This window comes from Bactrocera tryoni, chromosome 5 (assembly GCF_016617805.1).
Source record: "Bactrocera tryoni isolate S06 chromosome 5, CSIRO_BtryS06_freeze2, whole genome shotgun sequence".
Lineage (NCBI taxonomy): Eukaryota > Metazoa > Arthropoda > Insecta > Diptera > Tephritidae > Bactrocera > Bactrocera tryoni.
The window spans coordinates 16,952,972-16,974,955 of record NC_052503.1 but is presented as its reverse complement, the minus strand read 5'-3'; the positions used below and the strand labels follow the sequence as shown (position 1 = coordinate 16,974,955).

General features: G+C 36.8%; 1 protein-coding gene across 9 annotated transcripts in view; it reads right to left on the bottom strand.

The window, feature by feature from the left end:
* LOC120777509 (serine/arginine repetitive matrix protein 2-like) overlaps nucleotides 1-21,984 on the bottom strand; it is a 162,220-nt gene that overhangs the window by 36,247 nt on the left and 103,989 nt on the right. For 5 of the 9 annotated variants that reach the window (XM_040108871.1, XM_040108872.1, XM_040108864.1 and 2 more), the window contains 6 exons: nucleotides 18,756-19,210; nucleotides 10,631-11,377; nucleotides 9,389-9,993; nucleotides 9,224-9,314; nucleotides 9,064-9,123; nucleotides 2,511-4,683 (listed from right to left, as the gene is read on the bottom strand). In XM_040108871.1, the coding sequence (XP_039964805.1) occupies nucleotides 2,511-4,683; nucleotides 9,064-9,123; nucleotides 9,224-9,314; nucleotides 9,389-9,993; nucleotides 10,631-11,377; nucleotides 18,756-19,210 (4,131 nt within the window). The remainder of the gene's footprint in view (nucleotides 1-2,510; nucleotides 4,684-9,063; nucleotides 9,124-9,223; nucleotides 9,315-9,388; nucleotides 9,994-10,630; nucleotides 11,378-18,755; nucleotides 19,211-21,984) is intronic. The other 4 variants (XM_040108865.1, XM_040108866.1, XM_040108870.1 and 1 more) reach the window with 4 other exon arrangements.

The window sequence follows — 21,984 nt, the reverse complement described above, 5'->3', positions numbered from 1 at the left end:
TCGGGCCTTTGCACGCAATCCAAGCGCTCCTGCATGTCCTTAAGACATTCTATCTCACCTTGATTCGTTTTTCAGTCCTTTCGGATATTTCATTGGCTATCGTTTTTAGCGACTTCCGTATTTCCAGTACTGGTTACGTACCGAGATGGATGGTAGTTTAGTTAATCTCATCATATTAACTACATTTACTACCTCTCTACTTCTAAGGACATTCTCTAACCTAATACAACGTAAGATCTTAACCTTAACTGCCGCTTGGTGATCTTCCGTATCGAAGATACTGCAGTTTTTGGGAAGCCTGAAAGATCGCTTGTGATTTAGCTCCGATCAAAGGATTTCGACGTCTACTTTTTTAGGCATTGATTCGTATGTGCAGATGTTGCAAGATTCTCTAGACAGTGGGATGTTCCTGCGTCAATCACCTTCTTTGAATGTGACTTGAATCCTTCTCTCCCAAATCAATTGTAAAAGCATTTGGTCTATTTGATCCACCAACCCCCTTCTTTATGAGTTATGACCGAAGTTTCTCGTGGAAAGTTCACTTAACGCCATCAATCAACCAGCTAATTTTGCTGTAAAGCGAAACCGTAGCCGCAGAGCTTACACTGTAGACAGGTGGTAGGATGAGTAACCATTCTAGTACAGCTGTATTCTTGGTGTAACATCAAAGCATGAGGTCAGGGGAGGTCTCCCTAGTGAAGTGTAGTCCCAATGGATCTACTCTTCGTATAAGAATGATGTGCTTATGTAGACATCTAGAATCTTTTCAGTTATCGGTCCATAGTCAATATGAATACGACCCATTGTAGGGGGTTGATTGGGTAAGGAATTTAATTTTGTAATTTCACAAGGTCTGGTGAATGAAATTATATATCTATATAAAGAGTCGGAACAGAAACATGTGAATACTAAGTAAGCGAGTAAACCCCTATCTGCATAGATTTGTTTGATGCTATCGATATCTAAAGCGTTTCTTCCTTTTTATATGAGACATTCTAAATATTAATTAATAGCTGAAATGATACAAAATCTGAATTTACTACAGCGAGGCTTTCTCACATGAAAAAAGCACTGTCGAATGACTAGATCTATTTTTGTTCAAAATAAATACTAATTACTTCAAGACGAAAAACAAAAAGACCAGCCGACGACAAGTATGTACATATGTACGGACTGATATAAATATAGACATTTTAATATTTTTTTTTCAGTGTACATAATTGAGATTCATTGCTGTGACAGCTGTGTCTTATTCGTAACTGTGAAAATCTCACCATTTAAGTATATTTAAAAATAAATCCGGCAAATATTTTACTAGCAACAGAAATCAGAAATAGAGCTCGAGAGAGCACACTCATGCGAGAGCGTAAGATATGCAGAAGATGATATGAAGAACAGAAGACACAAGCAATGCTGGAAACTTGCCAATTTTCAACTCACTTCCTTGCACACATAATATTTTACAAAATTGCGAAGAAGAGGAAAGATTTTTTGGTTGATCAGTGATATTGAAAAAAGTGGCAACTACCAAAACTCAGTTAAAAAACATTACAAAATAAGAAATTTATTATAGAACCGTTTCATTCAAGAAATAAAAGCGTAAAAATAATTACCAATTAGAAAATTTATCCGATCTTTTATTCAATCAAAAATATTGGTTCTCCGGTAGATACACGGAGATATATGGAGAGTTAATTCGGCGCCGTTTCCAGCACTACGTACTGACGTCTGGAACGACTTTTTTCGTTGAGAACTTAAATTGAAAGCGTACAAAATATCGCTTTTGCAAAAACTGAAGCCACTCGACCTCTATTATGGGTTCTTGAAAAGTTCCAAGAAGTTCCAAGAGGATCCAAAGTTTTCGAGACTTTTGCTCAATCACGAAAGACATTTCTGGCTGAATGGGAATGTAAACAAGCAAAATTACCACATTTGAGACGAGGGGCAACCAGAAGAGACAGAAAAAACAACGGTTTTGTGCGATTTGTGAGCCGGTGGAATAACCGGTGCATATTCTTCAAAAATGATGCCAAAGAGAACGTAACCGTTGAACTTATTGATAGAATACTTCGGTGAGCAAATAATTTCACCTTTTGGGACGGTCGATTGGCCACCAAGATCGTGTGATATCACACCGTTAGACCTTTGCTGTGGATATGTAAAGTCCAAAGTCTACGTGGACAATCCCGCTTCGATTCAGGCCTTCGAGCAAAACATCACGCGTGTCATTCGCCAGTTACCAGTCAAACGAACGAGTCATCGAAAAATTGGGCTCAACGAATGGACCAACTGAGACGTAGCCGCGGCCAACATTTGAACGAGATAGAATGACAATAAACATTCCCTACTAAATTTGAAGTAAGGAATATCGAAATGGATCACCCTTTATAATATTGATTTATCCACAGATATGAAAAAAATTCTCACCAAATCAGCCTGAGCCAACCGTAAATCATTATAAGCCATTATTTTAGATATAGAATTATATAAGAAGTTTTCATTGTACTTACTGTAATTTTTCATCATTCGTTATCGGTTGCGTCTTGTAGCGATCGCGGTACATGTCGCGACGTATGGCGCTCGGTTTGAACAATTTCGGTGTTACGCCCGACTGCAAAGGCGATTCCCAACTAGTGTTGGCATCCACCGGCGTAGACGGTGAAGTACCGTTACTGCTTAGGAACATTTCCATATTTTTTATACGCTCCGCAACCGAAATGCTGCCACCGGTTGTGATCGGCGTGGACACAAACTCCAAAGGTGCGGCTTGTGATGTGGCAATGGCATTCAATGCGGCCGCCAAATCCACCACGGGCACCTCCTGACGTTCCAAAGAGCGTGTACGCCGTTTCAGTAAACTTGGTGATTGGCCACTGACTTGTTCAGCGCTGAAAACGTCGGGTTCCAGCTCTTCACCACCCAATGAACGTCGTTTCGATGGTGAGTCAGTCTTTAAAATTGGACGTACAATCGGTGGTGGCGGTTCGCTATAATGACGGCCATCTTCGCTGATTGCGCCGCCCAAATCGAACTCTTCGCGGCTGCTCTTACGCGATGTCTTTAATATGGGACGTATTTCGTATTCATCCGAGTCACCAGACGACTTTTTCTTTAATATCGGTTTAGGTGGACGCATAGCATCATCGCTGGAAATACTTTCCAATTTGAGTATTGGGCGGATTTCATATTCTTCATTGCTGGGTGTGTAGCCGCTTTCATCGTGTTCGCCGCCGGCTATCGCTTGATTGTCGGCCGTCTCGCGACCCAATTCGGCCGCGGCCATTTTCACAGCTTGTGAGATCGAGACATGTTTCGGGGCATGTGTGCCACCATCGGAAGGTGTCGAGGTAGAATCTTTCTTCTTCAATATACCATGCGGATGTGGTTCAGTGGCGGAGGGACAACCATCACTTTTGCTACTCTCGTAGCTGCTCTGTTTGAGTATGCCATGTTGTTGCTGCTGCTGTAAGCCGGCAGTCTCCTCTAGTGAATTGCGACGCGCCGATTTAATAAGTATGCTGCGCTCGTCGGGCGAATGTGAGCGCGAGTAATAGCGCGACTCGTCCAGACTCGAGCGTTTCTTAAGTATGCCGGCACGTTTCTGTTTCGAAGTCGGTGTATCGACCACGTTTGCGGAAAATGTCACCGGCGAAGCGTTACTGGAAGCCGAACTGGACTCGCCCGCAATATGATCCTTCTTCTTGAGTATCGAAACGATGTGGTTGTGTGTCGATGTGGATGGCGATGTCGAGTACACGCCTGCGGCACCAGTCGGCACCGGTATATACGTGGGATCATCTGTGCTTCTGCGCCGTAATATGGGCGAAAGTTTTGGCGGTTCGTGACCAGCATCACGTTCCATGCTACGCGCTTTCAATATACGCTGACGCAATATGCCACCAGACATTGTCGTATTCGAGATGGACTTAGCTACCAGCTCGTCAGCTTCCGGTTCGTAGTAGATGCGCTCTTCCTGCACGAATGTGGCGTGTTTGGCTGGTGATGGATCACGCTCCTTCGCTTCGGCGGCCACCTCTAATTCCGTGTACGATGGTGCTGGCGGTGGCGTTAACGCCTGTTGACGACTACCGATGCCGTAACGTGCCGGCGTTGCCAGCTCCACAATACACTCATTGCTATCTCTGCCATCCAAATCATTACTGATGTAATCCTCACCACCACGTACCGCCTGTGCGGCTAGATCCGCGGCGATACCCGAAGCCATCATGGCCATTTCGACATTCGCCTGTTCGGCGATCTTCTTAATCTCCGCCAAATCGGTTTTTGTACGCTCATTTACCTTCCGATTGACATCGTTCGAGCGCAACTTACGCAATTCGCCCAAATGCAATGTATCGCTGCGGCGTGCTAAGCGATTGCTGCTCGGTCGCTCTCGAATCAAGCTTTCACGCGCGTGTAGTTCATATTTTGGACTAGCCGTTTCGGAGCGCGCACGATTGCTTACGCTCGGATTGACTAGATCCCAACCGCGACGCGCGATCTCCATGTGATAGGCCAATTCGTTGTGTGGCGGTTTGTGGCTCGCCAAATTTTTGGCTGACGTGTCGGTTTTGTTTTGACGTGGTGATAGCATTTCACGTAGCACTGGATCATCGGGTGGCACGAGTTGACGCACCATGCCGAGCTCACGGCGACGACGGCGACGCGCTGCTAAGGAGTCATCTGCAAGAGGAAGGTATTTGTTTAGAAAGTGCGGTGATAGTGAGTAAAATTACAAATAGGTAACGTTAGAAACAGCATTACGAAGGCGTTGAAGTGAGCGCGGGTGTTGAACGAGAGCGCGCATGAGTTTTGAAGGTAGAGTTTTAGTAGTGACGCAGAAATTTTTGGATCTCCATACTAGCGCTAAAGTTTAGTGGGCTTGAGCGCTGGTAGAAAACAGAAAAAATCACTGCGGATCTTTTCTCTCGCTCTCTTTCTCTTTCTCTCTCTCTTAATTCTGCTCAAAGCTCAGCTGTTTGTTCTTATTTTCATTTTGGGTCACTTTTTCACCCAACCGCCCTTAGCGCAATGCTGTCCAATTTATATAATAAATAAAATTAATTAAATAATACATAAAAACACTGTTTGGTATTAGATTATGAGTGTCGATTTGAGGTTAGAATTTCACAAAATTACTATAACATAACAAATAAGCGCACAGCACCGTGGAACTTCAACAAAACATATGCAATCCAAAAACGTGTTAGTATTCTCTATGCAAACTCACATGCGAAACCGTCACAAAGCACAACATATTCAACACAAGTGTACCGTGTTAGTACCGAGAAGCGATCACAGGATTGACACAGGATGAACGAGCGCAAATGCAAATGTCGCACATATTTTTCAGCTCTATTTAATTGTAGCATATTTTTGTGCGCGACGCGCGTTTGCACAACACGCGCAGACAGAATAAATTTTTAATGGAGAATTTCGCCGCAGACGTGAAAAATTGCCGTGCGTACCGAAGCGTATTGACACATAAATTCTGCGATTACCAACCACTAAGCTATTATATCTAAAATGTTGCACGCATAGCAGCAGTCAAATAATTATTATATATGTAAGCGCCACATATGTATGTACATACATACATACATATGTATATACTTGTATGAATGTGGGCATATCGAACGAAATTATTCATAGGAAAATTGTCGAGCTTTTTATGGTAATTTGGCGAGGAAATTTTTTCATAGGTGGGCGCTTGTGGGTTGCTGGCTGGCTGGTGGCGCAAAGGGTGTGAAAATGGCATTGGCCTAATGTGGAATGTGCCAGTTGGGCGCTTGGAATTATTGAACCAAGACCAATGCGCGTTGTCAGTTGACTGCGTTGAGCCACAGAGCCAGCCAGTCAGACAGCGACAGCGGCATAATAATCATCATCATCATCATCGGCAGCCATTATTTAGTTGGACAGGCGGCAACGCAATTATTTTCTATATAGAATAATGAAATGTGTTGGATTTTTGCGTGCCATGTCATGGCATTTCTATGTATTCGTAACATGAACGAAGCCGCCACTTATAATTTACACGCATTAAAGTATGGTTTTTATGTAGTTTTCCAAAGTGAGGTTAATTAAGAAATGGAGGGTGGCTTATTCGCACCTGTTAAGTGCAAAAGCACTCGAAAAGAGTTATTAGAAAAAATAAAAAAATCTAATAATAAACAAATAAACGAATAACAAATAATAAAAAACTAACAATATGCAATAAAAAATAATAATATGGGTCTCCTCCTGCAGATCTACCTACATACAGCCCTTGGCCGGATAAAATCCGGATCAATTCCGGTAATGTAGAACCGGCTATTCTGAAACTTGCCGGCTGTTTTGAGTATTGCGTTATAATTTGGCTCATTGACATCAGTAAAAAGTTAATTTGCGGTCATAGAACTCATTTATATGTGTAAAAATATATTTAATTAATGCCTGCATTCAAGAGAATAGCAATTTTTATGTGTCAATGAACTCAAAACAATTATTTTTTTTCATAAGTGTAGTTTTTGTGACAGTATTAGTTCTTAAACAGAAATAAATAAATGTCAGCCCGCAACTATGATTAGCAGCGTGCCTTAGAGCTTGACTAGTTTTTATTTATTTGTTTTTAATTAAAATGCCTGACCTTTTCTTTTCACACTGTTAATATTCTTGCAGCACAAGAAACACTAAAATTTTTTTGAGAAATGCGGGCAAGTTGACAATTCATCGCCAGTAAAAAATTCCGAGTTGTTGCCGTGTACCTATAAGCGACTGCGGTGGGATCGACTTTCACCTTGACTTAAACTCTTCCTTATTGAGGTGTTGCAGAAGTAATTTTGTTATTTGCGAGACTATAGTCGATTATTTCGACTAGGGAAACTAACTGTTTCGAATTTTATTGGTATACTAGAGAGATATGGGTTCCGATCATCGACAACAGCTTCGTTCGACGAAAGAAATCCTTTGGTCGAAGCAATTACTTTCCAAATTTTTCGATAAAACAAATTACAAACGGCAGTCAGTCGTTACATTTTCACAATTGATGATTTTATGTACAATTTTACGGTTAACATATTATATAGGATTAAGGGCAATTTGGTGTACCCTTTGAAAAGACTAAAGGGATTTTGGGAACTTCGTCATTAATTGAGACATGGCCGCCTTAATCTCGTTTGTTAAGCAGAAAAGAAGAGCCTAAAAGTTATATACTTTTATCTTTTTTCATGGCTGACCGCTGACGAAGTATATAAGTAGAGTGGTGGAGTAAATGACTTTAACCAATAACTGTCAAAAGAACGTTGTCCTCGAAACGCAGATTTTTAAGTTTTATTTACATTATTTCGCTTAAATAATTAAAAAAAAGTTGATATTTTGAGAGGCTTTAGATGTCATGGTTAGGTTAGATGGCTGATCAAAGATCGCACTATATGGTATGTAGTCCTTTGTGATGCCATAGAAAAGAAGAACTCATGTGTTTGAACTAGAAATTAGAAAAATGCTTAGTAGCCAATAAAATTTGCACAGGCGTTTAATGTCTGAAGGCATGCCCATTCAAGTAATTATTTAAGTCTTGACCTCCTAAACGCGGAACAGTCAAGAAGGAAGTGTTGAGTTGTTCTTACTTCATCTTCTTGCATACATCTTCTGCAGATGGCATCTGATAGGATTCCCAACCTTACTGTGTAGACGCCAATAGGGCAATGGCCCGTTAAAAACCCCACAACATGGAAGAGGCTAGTCTTACTGAGGGCAAAGAGATCAAGTAGATTTCATTGTAACCAAATGAATTTAGTTTTTCTTGTTAGAAGATTTTCTAAAGTAATACTCTCGCGTTTCCAATGGGACTACATAATAGGAAGGGACTCTAGAACAGTTTGAATTTTTTTTGTATATCTTATTAATCAAAAAAGTACATTGACAAAAGTCTACTAAATAGCCACCGAAGCAATAATTTCGCTCACAAATAAGAAAGTTCCATACAAGAACTTAATTTCGAACGGCTAACTTGTAAGACAGTTATATGCTATAGTGATTCAATCTGCACAATATTGTAACATTTTATAGGGTTGTTATTGTTAATCCATGCCAAATTTCATGATGATATCTGTCAAAAAAAAATTTTCTATGAAAAGACTTAGTTTTAATTTTAATCGTTCAGTTTGTATGACAGCTATATGCTATATTGGTCCGATATCGGCGGTTCTGACAAATGAGTAGCTTCTTGGAGAGGAAAGAACGAATGTAAACTTTCTGCGTAAAGCAGACGGACAGACAGACGGAGATGGTTAAATCGACTCAGCTCTTCACGCTGATCACTTCTACGTAGGGTCTACGTCATTTTCTTCAAGGTGTTACAAACTATGTGAAATCTTTATATAAAACGTTTTGGCTATAAGAACGTTCATCTTCCAATCGCTTCATTCAAGGTAGTATTAGATATATAACAGAAGCTTCATTTATATACTTATTAAGTAGTTTTAAGTTTTATGAAGCGTGTCACTTTCACGCCCTTACACCTAAATTAACCTATTTTGAAGTCGAAAATATATGTACATTTCTAAAATTGTAAATTTTTTGCAGGTTCCAAATGAGAACGATAAACGATTAAGGATTCCTCAGTTCAGAACCGATGAAGACAAAAAAAGTTAAGCATTTTGAATGGACGACAACATTTATAGATTCGAAGAACAGTTTCCAGTGTCCTTTAAGGACTAGAATATAATACATATTCAGTGATAAGATGAATAGATGGGGATTGCACCGCAAACTGAGGTCTATTGTGACCTCAATATCCAGTGAAAACAGAACAAAAATTCTCTCAACTATGAACCACTGATGAATACGTTCGATATAGAAAGAATTCAAGTTATTTGTAAGTAAGGCAGGTTCCGGGTATGTAAGTTAGGTTCTGGTCTCTTAAAACTATCTAGCTTTTTAAAAAAATATTTTTTGCTGAAAATCTTGTTTGGAATTCGTGTGTTGGTTTACTTCGCATTTTGTACGTAAACGATTGCGGCAATTGTTTGTTGTGCTGGCTGAGTGAAGAATTCTTTGCGAACGCTATGTGTCAATACATACTTAAAAATAGCTTATTTTTCCTTATTTTTGCGGTTAGCAGCAGATATTTCAGATTGATTACTATAAGAAAAGATGAAAATGATATAATTCCATTTCATCCGATTTCATACATATGTATGTATATATAAAATAAGTAAATGCATCGTACACAGCAACTCACCACTATCGACGGTGGCCTCTTCGTTGAGCGAACGATTCAAATTCGATTTGCGTTTCGATGATTTATCGCGATCCTCCAAGGGACTAGCAGGCTGCAACAAAACAAAGTTTTCGTTAAAAATATATTGACAAAAAATATATGATATAAATTACAACAACTACTCACAGTTACACCATTAACCGGGCTCAGCTCCGGTTTGCCGGGCGAGCTATCGCTGCTCGCCGGTTTCAGATCATTTGTCGATTTCGATTTGCTCGATTTTATGGTGGCGGACGTGCGTGGACGCGGCAGCGGTTTTGTCGCCTTGTTCGCTAGCACATGCGTATCTGACTCTTCGGCTGTGGATAAGCGACCCGCCGAGCGTGTGAATTTGGCAGTGCACTCAGTGGCTGGCGCGGGCGTTGCGGTCGTGCGTGGTTTCTTCAATTTTGAAGAGCTCGTTTTCTTAGGACCACCATTAAATTGCAGTTCGCTGAGATTCTGTTTAACCGATACGGAAACGGAGGGTATCAACTTCTTGTTGGTGGTTGGTGACTCATTGGAGGAGGTCGATGTGAGACGTTGCTTTACGGTAAGCGATGAGTTTTGCGCCAATTTTGTATCACTTTCCGAATCGGCGGTGGTTGGACGTGGATTGTCCGATGATGAGCTTGTCGAGAGGCGCGGCGATTGATGCTTTGGTGATGCGGCTGGACGTGGCGATGTCAGCGGTGAACCATAGCATGGCGAGCGTGGACGCTGAATTGTTTCGTCTTCGCATTTTTTCTTATCTGTTCGGAATAAATGGAGAAAGAGAGAGAGAGAAAGGAATGGAAGAGGGTGGTGAGTTGGTCGGTTAGTAGCGTCGAATTAGGCTCAAACATGCTTATATCTACGGGATAGAGTAGGAAATAAGTTATACAAAATATGGTTGGAGCAATTCTATTAGGCGGTTCAAAAGCTGTGGGGTTAAGCGGTTATGTGACACCCGCTTTACGACAATTATGCATGATTAATGGTTTATTGCCTGGTAGAGCGGTTGATTAGCACAATGGTAACGCATTTTTGGTTTGTTATAATTTCACGTAGCCTATTGTTAGGCGCTTACAATGATTGCTTAAACGAATTGTTATTGTTGTTATTGCTGTTGCGGGGTGTAATCAACTAGTCACTGTTGGTTAAATGATATATAAATATGTATTATGGGTGAATGACTTGCGAGATGTGTGTTAATTCGCATTATTCATAGGCAAAGCATATTTACAGGCGCTGTGAGTCATTTATGAGTTATGAGCACTAACAAAGCATACTTTGTCCGCTACACCTAAATGTATGCTACCACTTATTTACACATATCTACAACCAATTCGAACGCTACACGAGCGCGCGGGGGCCACTACTTGCATGGTGGTTTGGGGGTCAACTCACCCAAGGCGGCTGCCCGCAGGCGCGACGCTTTCGTCGGACGCACATAATGTGGCGACGCGCATGGCGACAACGGTGAGCGCGCTGCGGCGAAGGGTGAGAGTGGTGCGCCTAAAAGTGGACTTGGACGCCGCGGCAGCGTTTGTGTCATATGTGCCGTTTGTAGTTGTTGTTGTTGTCGATGGACGCCAACATCTGTGTGATGTTGTTGCGCGTTATGTTGGTGACTCAGCTGATGCGCTGTTGTTGCTGTTAACGTTGTTGCCTCTGCAGCAGTGCCGTTTGGATGGGATAGTGTGGCCAGGGTTGCATTGTGTGGCAATGCAATGATTTGTAGTGGCGATAACGGTTTCTTTTTCACAACCACTGTAGCGCCGGTGTTGCTGTTGTTGGTGTTGGTGCTGCCTGCCCCAAGCATTGCCGCTTTTTGTTTAAGCAAAAATGTTTCAGTGGGCATGGCGTAACTGTTGTGGCAACTATTACTGTTATGTGTACAAGCGGTGCTCGCGCTGTTGTGGTTAGCATTCGTGCTAATGTAGTTGCTTTCATTGTTGTATTGTAGTGGTTGCTGTTGTTGTTGGTCGCGCTGATTTACTATTGTCGCCGACGACCTATTCGTGACGCCGACACTTGTAATTGTGGGCGTGGTGCTTGTTGTCGTAATGGTTCGTGTGTTGGTTTTGGAAGGATTTTTATGTGGAGATTTATGTGTATGGACCTCGTATTTGCGTTGACGCAAAGCTTCCGCTGCTGTGTGGACATTTGTATGTGGGTGCGTGACGTAACATAGCATAGCATGGCAAGGCAGAGCAATGCATGGTATGACATTACATGGCAAGTCAATAGAGAAATCCAAGTTAGAGAGCAGTGCAGAGAATATTAAATGCAGAGATTAGAGAAATATGGTTAAATTGCGGTAAATGTGAAATATTGTGTAGAATTGATGAGAATTCATAGAGTTCGAGATTTTTCGAAGATTTTGGAAAACAATTTATAGATATTAGATATAATATATATAACACAAGAAAGATTTCAGGAGTAAAAAAACTGAATGTCGCATAATTTAACTGGCTTTAGCAAATATTACCCACAAAAACTTTACATAACGGTATTAAATTGGAAAATATATTATATATAGTACTCTAATGTAAAATTAAAAAATATGTATATATTTTTTATTCAAAATTTTGAAATTTTAGTTTATTTTAGAGAGATACATATGTATATCGATATTTGAAAATGAAATTTCTCGATATATGATATATCGAAAATCGATAATACATATTATAAAATTGATATTCTCTCTTTTTTGGAACCCATGTTTTCATATAGCGGGATATATCGATTTTAAAAGGATATTTATCGATACATCGAAAGTCGATAATACATATTCTAAAATCGATTATCTTCTGTTGGAACCAATTTTTTGATATAGCGAGATACATATATCGATAAAAGGAAATAAATTTATCGATATATCGAAAATCGATAATACATTATAAAATTGATATTCTCACTTTTTGGAACCTATTTTATAAATATAGAGGTATATATAGATTTTAAAAATAAATTTATCGATATATCGAAAGTCGATAATACATATTCTAAAATCGATTATCCTTTGTTGGAACCATTTTTTTAATATAGCGAGATATATCGATAAAAGAAAATAAATTTATCGATATTTGATATATCGATAATACATAGTCGATATTCACTCTATTTTTGGAACCTATTTTTTTATATTTCAATAGATTATAACTTAATACACCAATATAACACACTAAAATTAAATGAATATTTCAAATATTTTTGGAGTTACAGGTTTCTAGTGGCGCCTAATTTTGCCGAAAATCAAACTTCAACCAGGCCTATAGCCTTCCTGCTCCCGACCACCGATCGCTCATAAATTATTTTTCATTTAGTTTTTGTTATTTTATCTTTCGTGGCCAGTGGATTTCAACCTACTATAAATTTCTTCCTAATTTTATCTTTTTCAAAGGTTAGTCTAAATTTGTTTTTAAATTCCCAAAAATCACCGTTAAACATGGTGTTTTACCCGAACTAATATTACCATAAATCCCAAAAAAAAATTGTAGAGATTTGTTTGTGATATTTACTAAAGTCCTAACCGTAATTCTTTTTCTATCTCAGCACTTGTTTTCGTACTCAACATTAACGATTATTTATAGGTGGCTGGTAGTTTTTGGGTGAGGTCGTTTTCTCTTAACAAAATATCTCAGTGAAGCCATCTAAATTTAGATCTAGATGACGTTTTAAATCTAACTAACTTGAACCAAAACTTCGTATAGAAAACTTATGATGAGTGCTTGATTATTACTGAGTCTCCTAATGTAGCTCAGAAACCTTGTTTTTGAACTTAAATATCTTCAAAAACAGCTGCATTCCACTGATTTGAAGTAATGACTTTCAATTTGCAAAGCGTATTGAAGTTAGAATTTCTTTATTTGCAAAACAATTCCAAGAAACTTACTTAAGACAAATTTTAGTAAAAAGCTATTAAGCAAATCAATGAACCCTATAGTCGATGGCATTATGAATAATTAACTGAAATAATCATCGGATAATTTAGAAGCGTTTGCAAATAAAGCTGAAGGGTATATAGTTAATTTGCAAGTTTCCTAATGCAATAAATGGCAAAAGGAATTCAGTGAAGAGATAATTAACGAAGATCACATTTAAAATAATTAACGAAATTTGGGTTTGAAAACAAAGAAAAAAAGAAGCTGCAAGAAACAAACAGTCATAGGCAAGAAACTGAGCAGAAAAAGTAATGAAGCAAAAATATGCCAAAGAAAAGTACATTTCACTATCTACTGACCTACGAACTCTTTTAAGCAGCGAACGTAAAGAAAGATCACAATTAAATATAATGGGTTGTGGAAAAGTACATATTTAAACCCAAAAGGTGATTTTAAAGAATATTATACTTTAAATGCGGTGACCCAAAAAAATAAATTCACGGAAAGTAAAAATAAGAGAATAAAAAGAAACGTATGTAGAACTACATACATATAGTACATGGGTATGTAGTTTTATAAGTTGAGATATTCAGTATTTTTTTAGAACCTGAAATATTGGTATCGATACTCATTTTTTTAATATGGTAGGTTTTGATTTTTTTTTAATTTAAATTTGAACTGATTTTAGTTTAATATATCGATATATTCCAAACATAAAATTACCGATATTTTATACATCGTAAATCGATAATACAAATATTTTAATCGATAATTATACTTTTTTTGGAACCTTAATTAGCAGTGTCTAAATAATTTTTTGCAATTTATTTTTTAATTAATCATTTAATATGTACATATGTACATAGTATATCGATATTTTTTTGCAGAATCAGAAATTATTATCTTTTACATATTGAAATTTTAATTTATTTTAGCGAGCCATATCGATATTTTAAGAATAAATTTATCGATATATGACATATCGAAAATCGATAAAACGCATATTGTAATCGATATTCATTTTTCCTTTAGAACCTAAACTAAAAGTATCTATACTGATATTTTCCAATAACATATTTTTAACGAATCATTTAAGTTATCGATATTTTTTTACAAAAGCAAAAACGATTATTTTTATTTATTTAATATTGGAGTTTTAATTTATTTTAGAGATACATCCCGATATTTTAAACACAAATTATCGACATTTTATATATCGAATATCGATAATATATAATCGGAAATCGATATTTCTGAATATATAAACATTCTTTCTTCAGAATATATATCGATAATCGATATTTCTAAATATATAAACATTCTTTTTTTGGAATCTAAAGCAATATATCGATTGCGATTTTTTAAATATGATATTTTTTGATTAATCATTTAAGATATTGATATTTAATGTATCGAAAATCGATATTTCTGAAAATAAAACCATTCAGTTTATGAAACCCTTTTTCAATATGATATTTTTTGATTAATCATTAAAGTTATCGATATTTTACTACGGAATCAGAAGTTTTTATTTTTCAATATTAAAATTTTGATTCATTTTAGCGAGATACATCGACGTTTTAAAAATAAATTTATCGATATTTAATAAAGCGAAAATCGATAAAACATATCGATATTTAATATATCGAAAATCATTAAAACATATTTTCGATATTTCTGAAAATATAAACAAAGATAGAGTGAAGAAAACACTTTATTGCGTAAACTAAAATAACTATTTTTGGTGGAAGACTTCTCTTTTGAAGAGAGAGATATTGTTGGATCCATGTTTATAAGAAAGTTGCACAAAAATTGATTACAACACGAAATTTTCAGTACTGTTTATATTAAAACGTACTGAATATATTTTTTAGACAAAAGCTTTCGCACAATTCCAGAGCTTTCGCTCGATCTGAAAGCTCTCGCACAAACGAAAAGCGCCCGAAAATGATTTCCTATTTTCGCATGTATGGTGTGGTGGCAAGAGTAGTGATAAATGCATAAATTTGTAGGTATGGACATGAGTGCGGGTCAAAAAAAGTGTATAGTAGAAAGCAGAGCTTAAAAAGTTGCACTTTGATCACAATGCACATATGTATGTACATACTATAAGCCAAACAATTGTCAGCTGGCGACAGTTGCAGCCAATTGTTTTGTTTTGTTTGTATGTAAATTTGATGCCTCATTAAAATGAATTAGAAAACATGTGTGCGTGCGCGGAGCTTTCAGGGCGAACAGCTCAAAAGTGAAATGTATTTAAATAAAAGTAATAAAAAATGACAATTGTAAATCAAATGGAAATGCATACGACTATACTATATATTATAGTAAAAAGCAAAAACAAAAATAAAAAAGCTGTGCCAGCTGCGAGTTACCTTTAAGTAAAGCATTTGAGCAACAACAAAACAAAATAATAAAAAAATGAAATTTCTCCAGCTGCAGTTGGCCTCACGGCTATACAAACGCACGCACACACATACTCGCTACATTAAGTCTATGAGAGTAGAGAGCCGTTATAATTTGTTAAAATCACCCAAAAGCGTTTGTTGACTTCACACTTTTCTGTGGCAAGCTACTTACAGCCAACAGCCAGCTAAATAGTTACAAGCATAACAATTGGTGTGTGTACATATGTATGTAGGTATGTATATGTGTGTATGTTAGCAAAGTAGTGACACACACCTCACCTCAGGCAAGTGTGGCCAACACTTCTCCTGCTACTCTTTCTCTATTAACTATATATTTAGGAAAAAAATACAATAATAATAACAAAGTAACCGGTACAACAATTGCTTCTGGGCACTAATCCGCAGAGAAGACAGCACAACTCAATTTGAGACGAAGCAATTTGTGTTTATTATGACTTTTGGTTTTGTTGGAGCATAATGGTGAGCCAGCTGTTCACTTTTGGATTAGCTCGTTTTGGTTCGATCTTTTGTAAGGTTTATGTTCAAAATGGTATTTTTTCTGGTTACAAGGTTATTTATAGCATGGACTAACATTTTAATCAATATCTTTTATTTTTTTTAGTCTAAAAATAAAAAAAAAAATCCCTCTAATCTACAACGAAAACAAAAAAGGTGCCTAGAAGCCCATACGACCTCCTAGTACCGATAAAAGCCAACTAGAAAAAATTGCGCAATTGGAAAATGTATAGTAAATCATGAACAAGAGTTGGAATAACGAAGGAGAAAGCTGAAACCAGTTGTAAATTTCTAACAAGTTATAATTTTAACATCTCTGGAAAGTCTATTCTGTAAAGGGACTTAAAAAATTTTACCAAAACTCTTACTAGATTGCCTACGCAAAACAAAAGACATCAATTATTCTCATTAGTGCATATCAAAGACAAGGAAGGAGGATTAATCAGCTGATATTTTCAAGATCAGCTGTTTTTATGAGACTGAATCATTGCTCAACAAATCATAGACTTTTTGAAGTAAAAGCAGATGAACGTATGTATGTTTCGTTATCAAATTTAAAAGTATATAAAAAATGTTCTAATAAAAAACTATTTTTTGGCCCAGTATGTATAATGTCATTTTTGATTGCACCACTTAAGGGTTAAATAAACTTTATATTACTTCCGCGATAATTTTTATTATTTTTTTTATTAACTTATTAATTTTTAATTTAACAAATAAATAAAATTTACCAAACATCGTAATAATTTTCTCATGACTAATTATTACCATATTTACCGATCTCTAACTAAAAAAAAACTTGCATGAAACTCAGTAATGTATATCTAATAAAAATTTAATGCTCATTGAACCATCAATAAACACATGCTTAACCTCAAATATCACTTTACAAAATATGCGTGCCATGATTTCAGTGGAATTTGACAGCTGTCAGTTCGAATTGAATTGTAGAAATAAAAACCAAATGAAGTAAAATAAAGAAAAAAACGAGAAAGAGTGTAACAAAAAGCAGCATGAGTTGATAAAAGAAATAAGTTATGAACTGATCAAGTCGATGGCACTAAGAGCCAAACATGAACTTCGCCGACAGATATATTCTGGTTTTGTTTCATGGTCGGCTGTAATTAAGCATTATAATCATATTACTAAGCATAAGAAAGCACCTGTTGGTTGAAGCCTTGTCACTTCGAGTGGTTTTTGGAAGTCTTTAATATAGAATCTTAAAAAAACTATAAAACATTTCATTTTCGATATTTTCGGTGAGTTCTACTGAAGTATATAGTATGTGTGATCATAACGAAGACATTATTTCGGAATACTTTAAAAGAAAAGTTCATTAATTTTCCCAGTAACTCCGAAATACTTCTTGCCTGCAACGATCAAAGCTTTCTGATCAGGACCGTAGAGAGAAAAGTGGCGCTCGTGAAAAGTTTTAGGAAGCGGGATTCCTGATCCGAAAATTGTTTAAGAAAATAATCCTAAAAAAATGTTGCAGAGCACGAGTCCGACCTCAGAACTTCGAGCTTTGCAGGCATTGCGATAGCTTTCCCTTCAGCTCTCACTCACAGTTAGTGAATCACTAAGTTTTAGTAGAAGAGAATCTGAAAAAACTATTTCGAGAGCTCGCTCAATAGTTCTACCAGAACTCATTTTTAAGGCCAGGAAGAATATATTAGCAATATAACGATGAGATGAGCAGAGAGAGTTTAGAAAACTCATGAGTCTAATAATTTTTGTGGATCGGTTTCAGTATTCTGTTGCTGTTGTTGTGGCGGCAGAATTCTGCCGAGTTGAGAGTACTTGATCGAATAAAAAAAATCCAGATCCGTTCCGGGTGCGTAGACCCGACTGTGGTGGGAACGGAGTTTCACTCTTCTAATATTTCTTGATGAAGGTTTAATAGATGCTTATTTTGATATTGGAATTCTTGAGTTTAATACCATATATGAGTATAGTTGAAATGTTCGGCCATAGTTCCAATCTTAAAACAGTGTAACCGAGGGAAAGATAGTTCCAAATCAAACACTCAAGCTCGTGTTGGAACAAAGGGTTAAGTGAAGTTGGCTGGAAAATACTAGGCTATTAATCTGTAAGTAATTTCATTGATAAATGATTAAAGAGCGTAAGTATAAGACTGCCATCCTGAGACAACTCATTAACGTACTTTTAAAAGTTTTCTTGTTCTGTTGTTATGAGAAAACGTGTAGAACAAAACTGAAAAAACGTTTAAGTTTATGTTTCTGTTTGAAATAAAAAGTTAGGTGTGATTCTTCATACTACAGAGAATATAATATTTCACTTAACTTATTTAGACATTTCAAAATTGTCATTAAGAAGATTAAGAACAAGGTCTAAAAGAAAACAAAAAAAATTAACGAAGCCAAACAATTCTTAGAAATAAAACGAAAGCAAAGAAAAGAAAATTTCAAAAAAAAAAAATAAATGTTTCGTGCAACAATTATCAAAGAAACCACAAAAACACTCAAGCTGAGCATTAAAACAACAACGCAGAGTTCAGCAAATCTCACAAATTATTACACAAAATTCCGTCAGGATGCAAAACAAATAAAAATCCATGCAAAATCACATGAAAAACAACAAAAAAAAGTCAACAAAATAAAACGCATTGCAACAAACGAGTGCACAATAAACATAACAGTAGTTAAAGAGCAGTGAAACACAAAACAACAACAGCAAAAGTATCCATCACTTTCAACTCACCTGAAATGGCCACCTGAACGCCGAAATTGGCCGTACCGGCTTCCGCATTCACCTCCGTATCGGCGGGATGAGCCTCGCCCACATCGAGTGCGGCGCTGCCGTTCGCCGGGGGACGCAGCTCGGTGGCTGGTGTCGCTGAGTTGGTCATTATTTGTAATGGGGATAATTGTATGTGGGCAATGTGATCGCTAGATGAGGTCGAGCCTACATCCTCAATGGTAACGGTGCTGGCGTTCGGGCTGACTGGTGGCAGCGCTAGATTGCTCAAACTGTAGTCGTCTCCAGCTGCAGCGGCCGTTAGGTGCCGACTATGCGTTGATTCGGCTGGTGGTGAGGATGAGGATGTGGAGTTGTCGGCGTGTTGGGTATTGATGCGGCGTGCTGAATGCGGTGAACTGTGCGCGCTGTTGGCGCTGCGACCACGTGACGGTGTACGACTGGGACGATTTATAAATCTGTGGAACGAGAATGGTGGTTGCTTTTAATACGATTTTTTGGATTTAGTTAACTTTAATGAATGACATTCAAATTAAATGCATTCTTGGAGAGCGCACACTTTTTAAATTAAAAAAAAAAAATTTTTTCTTTGATTTTTATTTTTTTTTTAATTTACAACTACTTTTAGCACTAATTTATACTAAAAATTATAAGTTCCATAAACACACTCACAAAAACTCTTTTGAGTCTGTGACACACTCTTCAAATAACGTAAACAAAAATACAAAAAATTATTTTAATTAATTACTGTTATGTTAGAAAACTAAATTCTGCACTAATTTTGCGTCTGTCGCTCAACTAAACGTTACCAAGCACGCTAAGCTACTGGCAAGCACGTTCAAATCGTCCAACGACATTCACCAGCGAGTCAGCCGTGAGCCGGAGCGCGCTCTATTGGCACGCAGTGTGACTCAAAATAACAAAAACAATACAAAAACAAGGCAAAAACATGATTTGTATCTATGAAACACACTCGCACACATAAACAAAGCAGCGACGCACAAACAAACTCTCCTCTAGTGTCTTGAGGCAACAACTATTTCAGCGAGCAGGCAAAGAGCCAGTCAGTCAGACAACCAACCAGCCATCCAGCGGAGCAGCAGGTTTAACAGCTTATTTAAAAAGTCGCTTTTGTTTGGTGTTGTTGTTATTATAGTCGCTGTTGCGCGCAATATCCGTCTGCATGCATGCATGTATGTATAACGGCTGTCTGCACGTGTATGCGTGTCTTTCTTTTTGTTTACCATTGTTTTTGTCATTTTGGCAGTTATTGCTATTCATCAAAACGCGCATAAAGAAGCCGTCCAATACAAATTTCGGCAAAGCAGCGTATCACATTTGAAATTGCAAAGGAAAAATACTCGAAATTTGTTTGGAGTTGGATTTTAAGGCGGCAAAGGGCACTGGTAATTGGAAGAAAGCCGGTATGTTGGCAAACAAAAGTGACAAATAGTACCCAGCAGTAAAATGAAGAGGCTTAAAGCTGGATTGAAGTGGTTGATTACAGTTACATACTTCAAGTGATGAAATGTTCGTAATCTTAATAATCTTAGTCTATTATTGTGCTTAACAAGTTTTAGTCTAATTAATATAAAATCAAGAAAAAAAGGTTAAATTCGATTACTCCGAAGCTAGAATAGCATAAAGTGATAAAAAGATTATATTTTTATTTTTGATTAGTTAATTTGTATGGTAGCTGTATGCTATAGTGATCCGATCTGGACAATTTTTTTGGAGATTGTAGCGTTGCCTTGAACTATAATCTGTGCCAACTTTCGTGAAGATATTTTGTCAATTAAAAAAGTTGTCCATACAAGAACTTGAGTTTGGCCATTGAGTTTGTATGACAGCTATATAATATAGTAGTCCGATATGAAAGTTTCTGTTTTGAATATTATACTCTATTTTGGACAGGAACACACGCCAAATTTCGTCACGATATCTTGTCAAATAAAAAATTTTTCCATGCAAGGGCATGTACTGAAAGATCAGTTTGTATGACAGCTACATGCTATAATAGTCCGATATGGGCTCTTCCGATAAATGACTAGCTTCTTGGTGAGAAGAGCAGATGTGCAAAATTTCAAAACGAAATCTCAAAAACTGAGGGACTAGTTCGCGTATATATGTACATGCTGAGAGTCATGGCTGAACCGACACAGGTCGGTACGATAATCTTTTACAAGTATATATACATATGTATGTATATTTGATAGGGTCTCCTGGAAACTTAATATCGGGTAAACTTTATATACTGATAACCTATTCAGCATATAGTAAATAAGAAGGAAGGATCCTTACATGCTATAGAATATAGTCGAAAAAAACGAGAGTTGAGATGTTATTTGAAACAATGCGTTAGGATACACGATCTCTTAACTTCGGCACAACACTTCAAACTTTGATTCTAAATACTTTGTGACCCCACTTCAGACTTTGATTCTAAATACTAAATATCAAAATCTTAAAGTGCTTAATAAATACTAATGATGAAGATCAGTAATTGAAAATATTTTATAAATCTTCTAAACTCTGTGATCGCAGGATCAAATAATTCGACAAAATCGTGTTCTAGAACACATTTTATCTATTTAACATGTTACAAACCTCTATGATATAAAATAATCACGAACCCTGAATACACATACCGAGCTTGGTTTAGAAATCAATATTTCGAAAACAAATTTCCATTACTGGCTATTTTGAAATCTATTTAGATGAATTTACAGTCACCTGAGAATAATAAAAATGCTAAATAAAACTTTTGTGGAAGCTTACATATTTGGAAACCCCCTGAAAGTAACCAGAAAAGTAACTGCCATGTGAGCCATTGGCAATCAAATTTTTGATATCAGGTTGACAATTTTTGGAAATTATTTCAGAGCGATGCCAGAATAGAATAAATAAAAAAAAAAGTGTTTTCGAATTGCGGTTTTCAGGATGCAGACAAAGTAAGACACAAAGATCTGAAGAGTTGTAAATTTAATTTTGGAAGCGATCATTCTTGGAAAGATTTTTATATACAGATATACTAAAAGTCTAGAAATACATATATATATAAATATATTTGTCAATTTAATATGTATCTCAATCGCTCCAAAGTCAGAAACAACATGATACAACCTTTGATATCATTAATTTAAATACTTTTTCAAAGGACGCTTTCTATTGGAGTCAAAGAGAGAGTCGGAGAGTTTTCAAAGAAATAAAATAGTTTTCAGTCTTAGGTGAC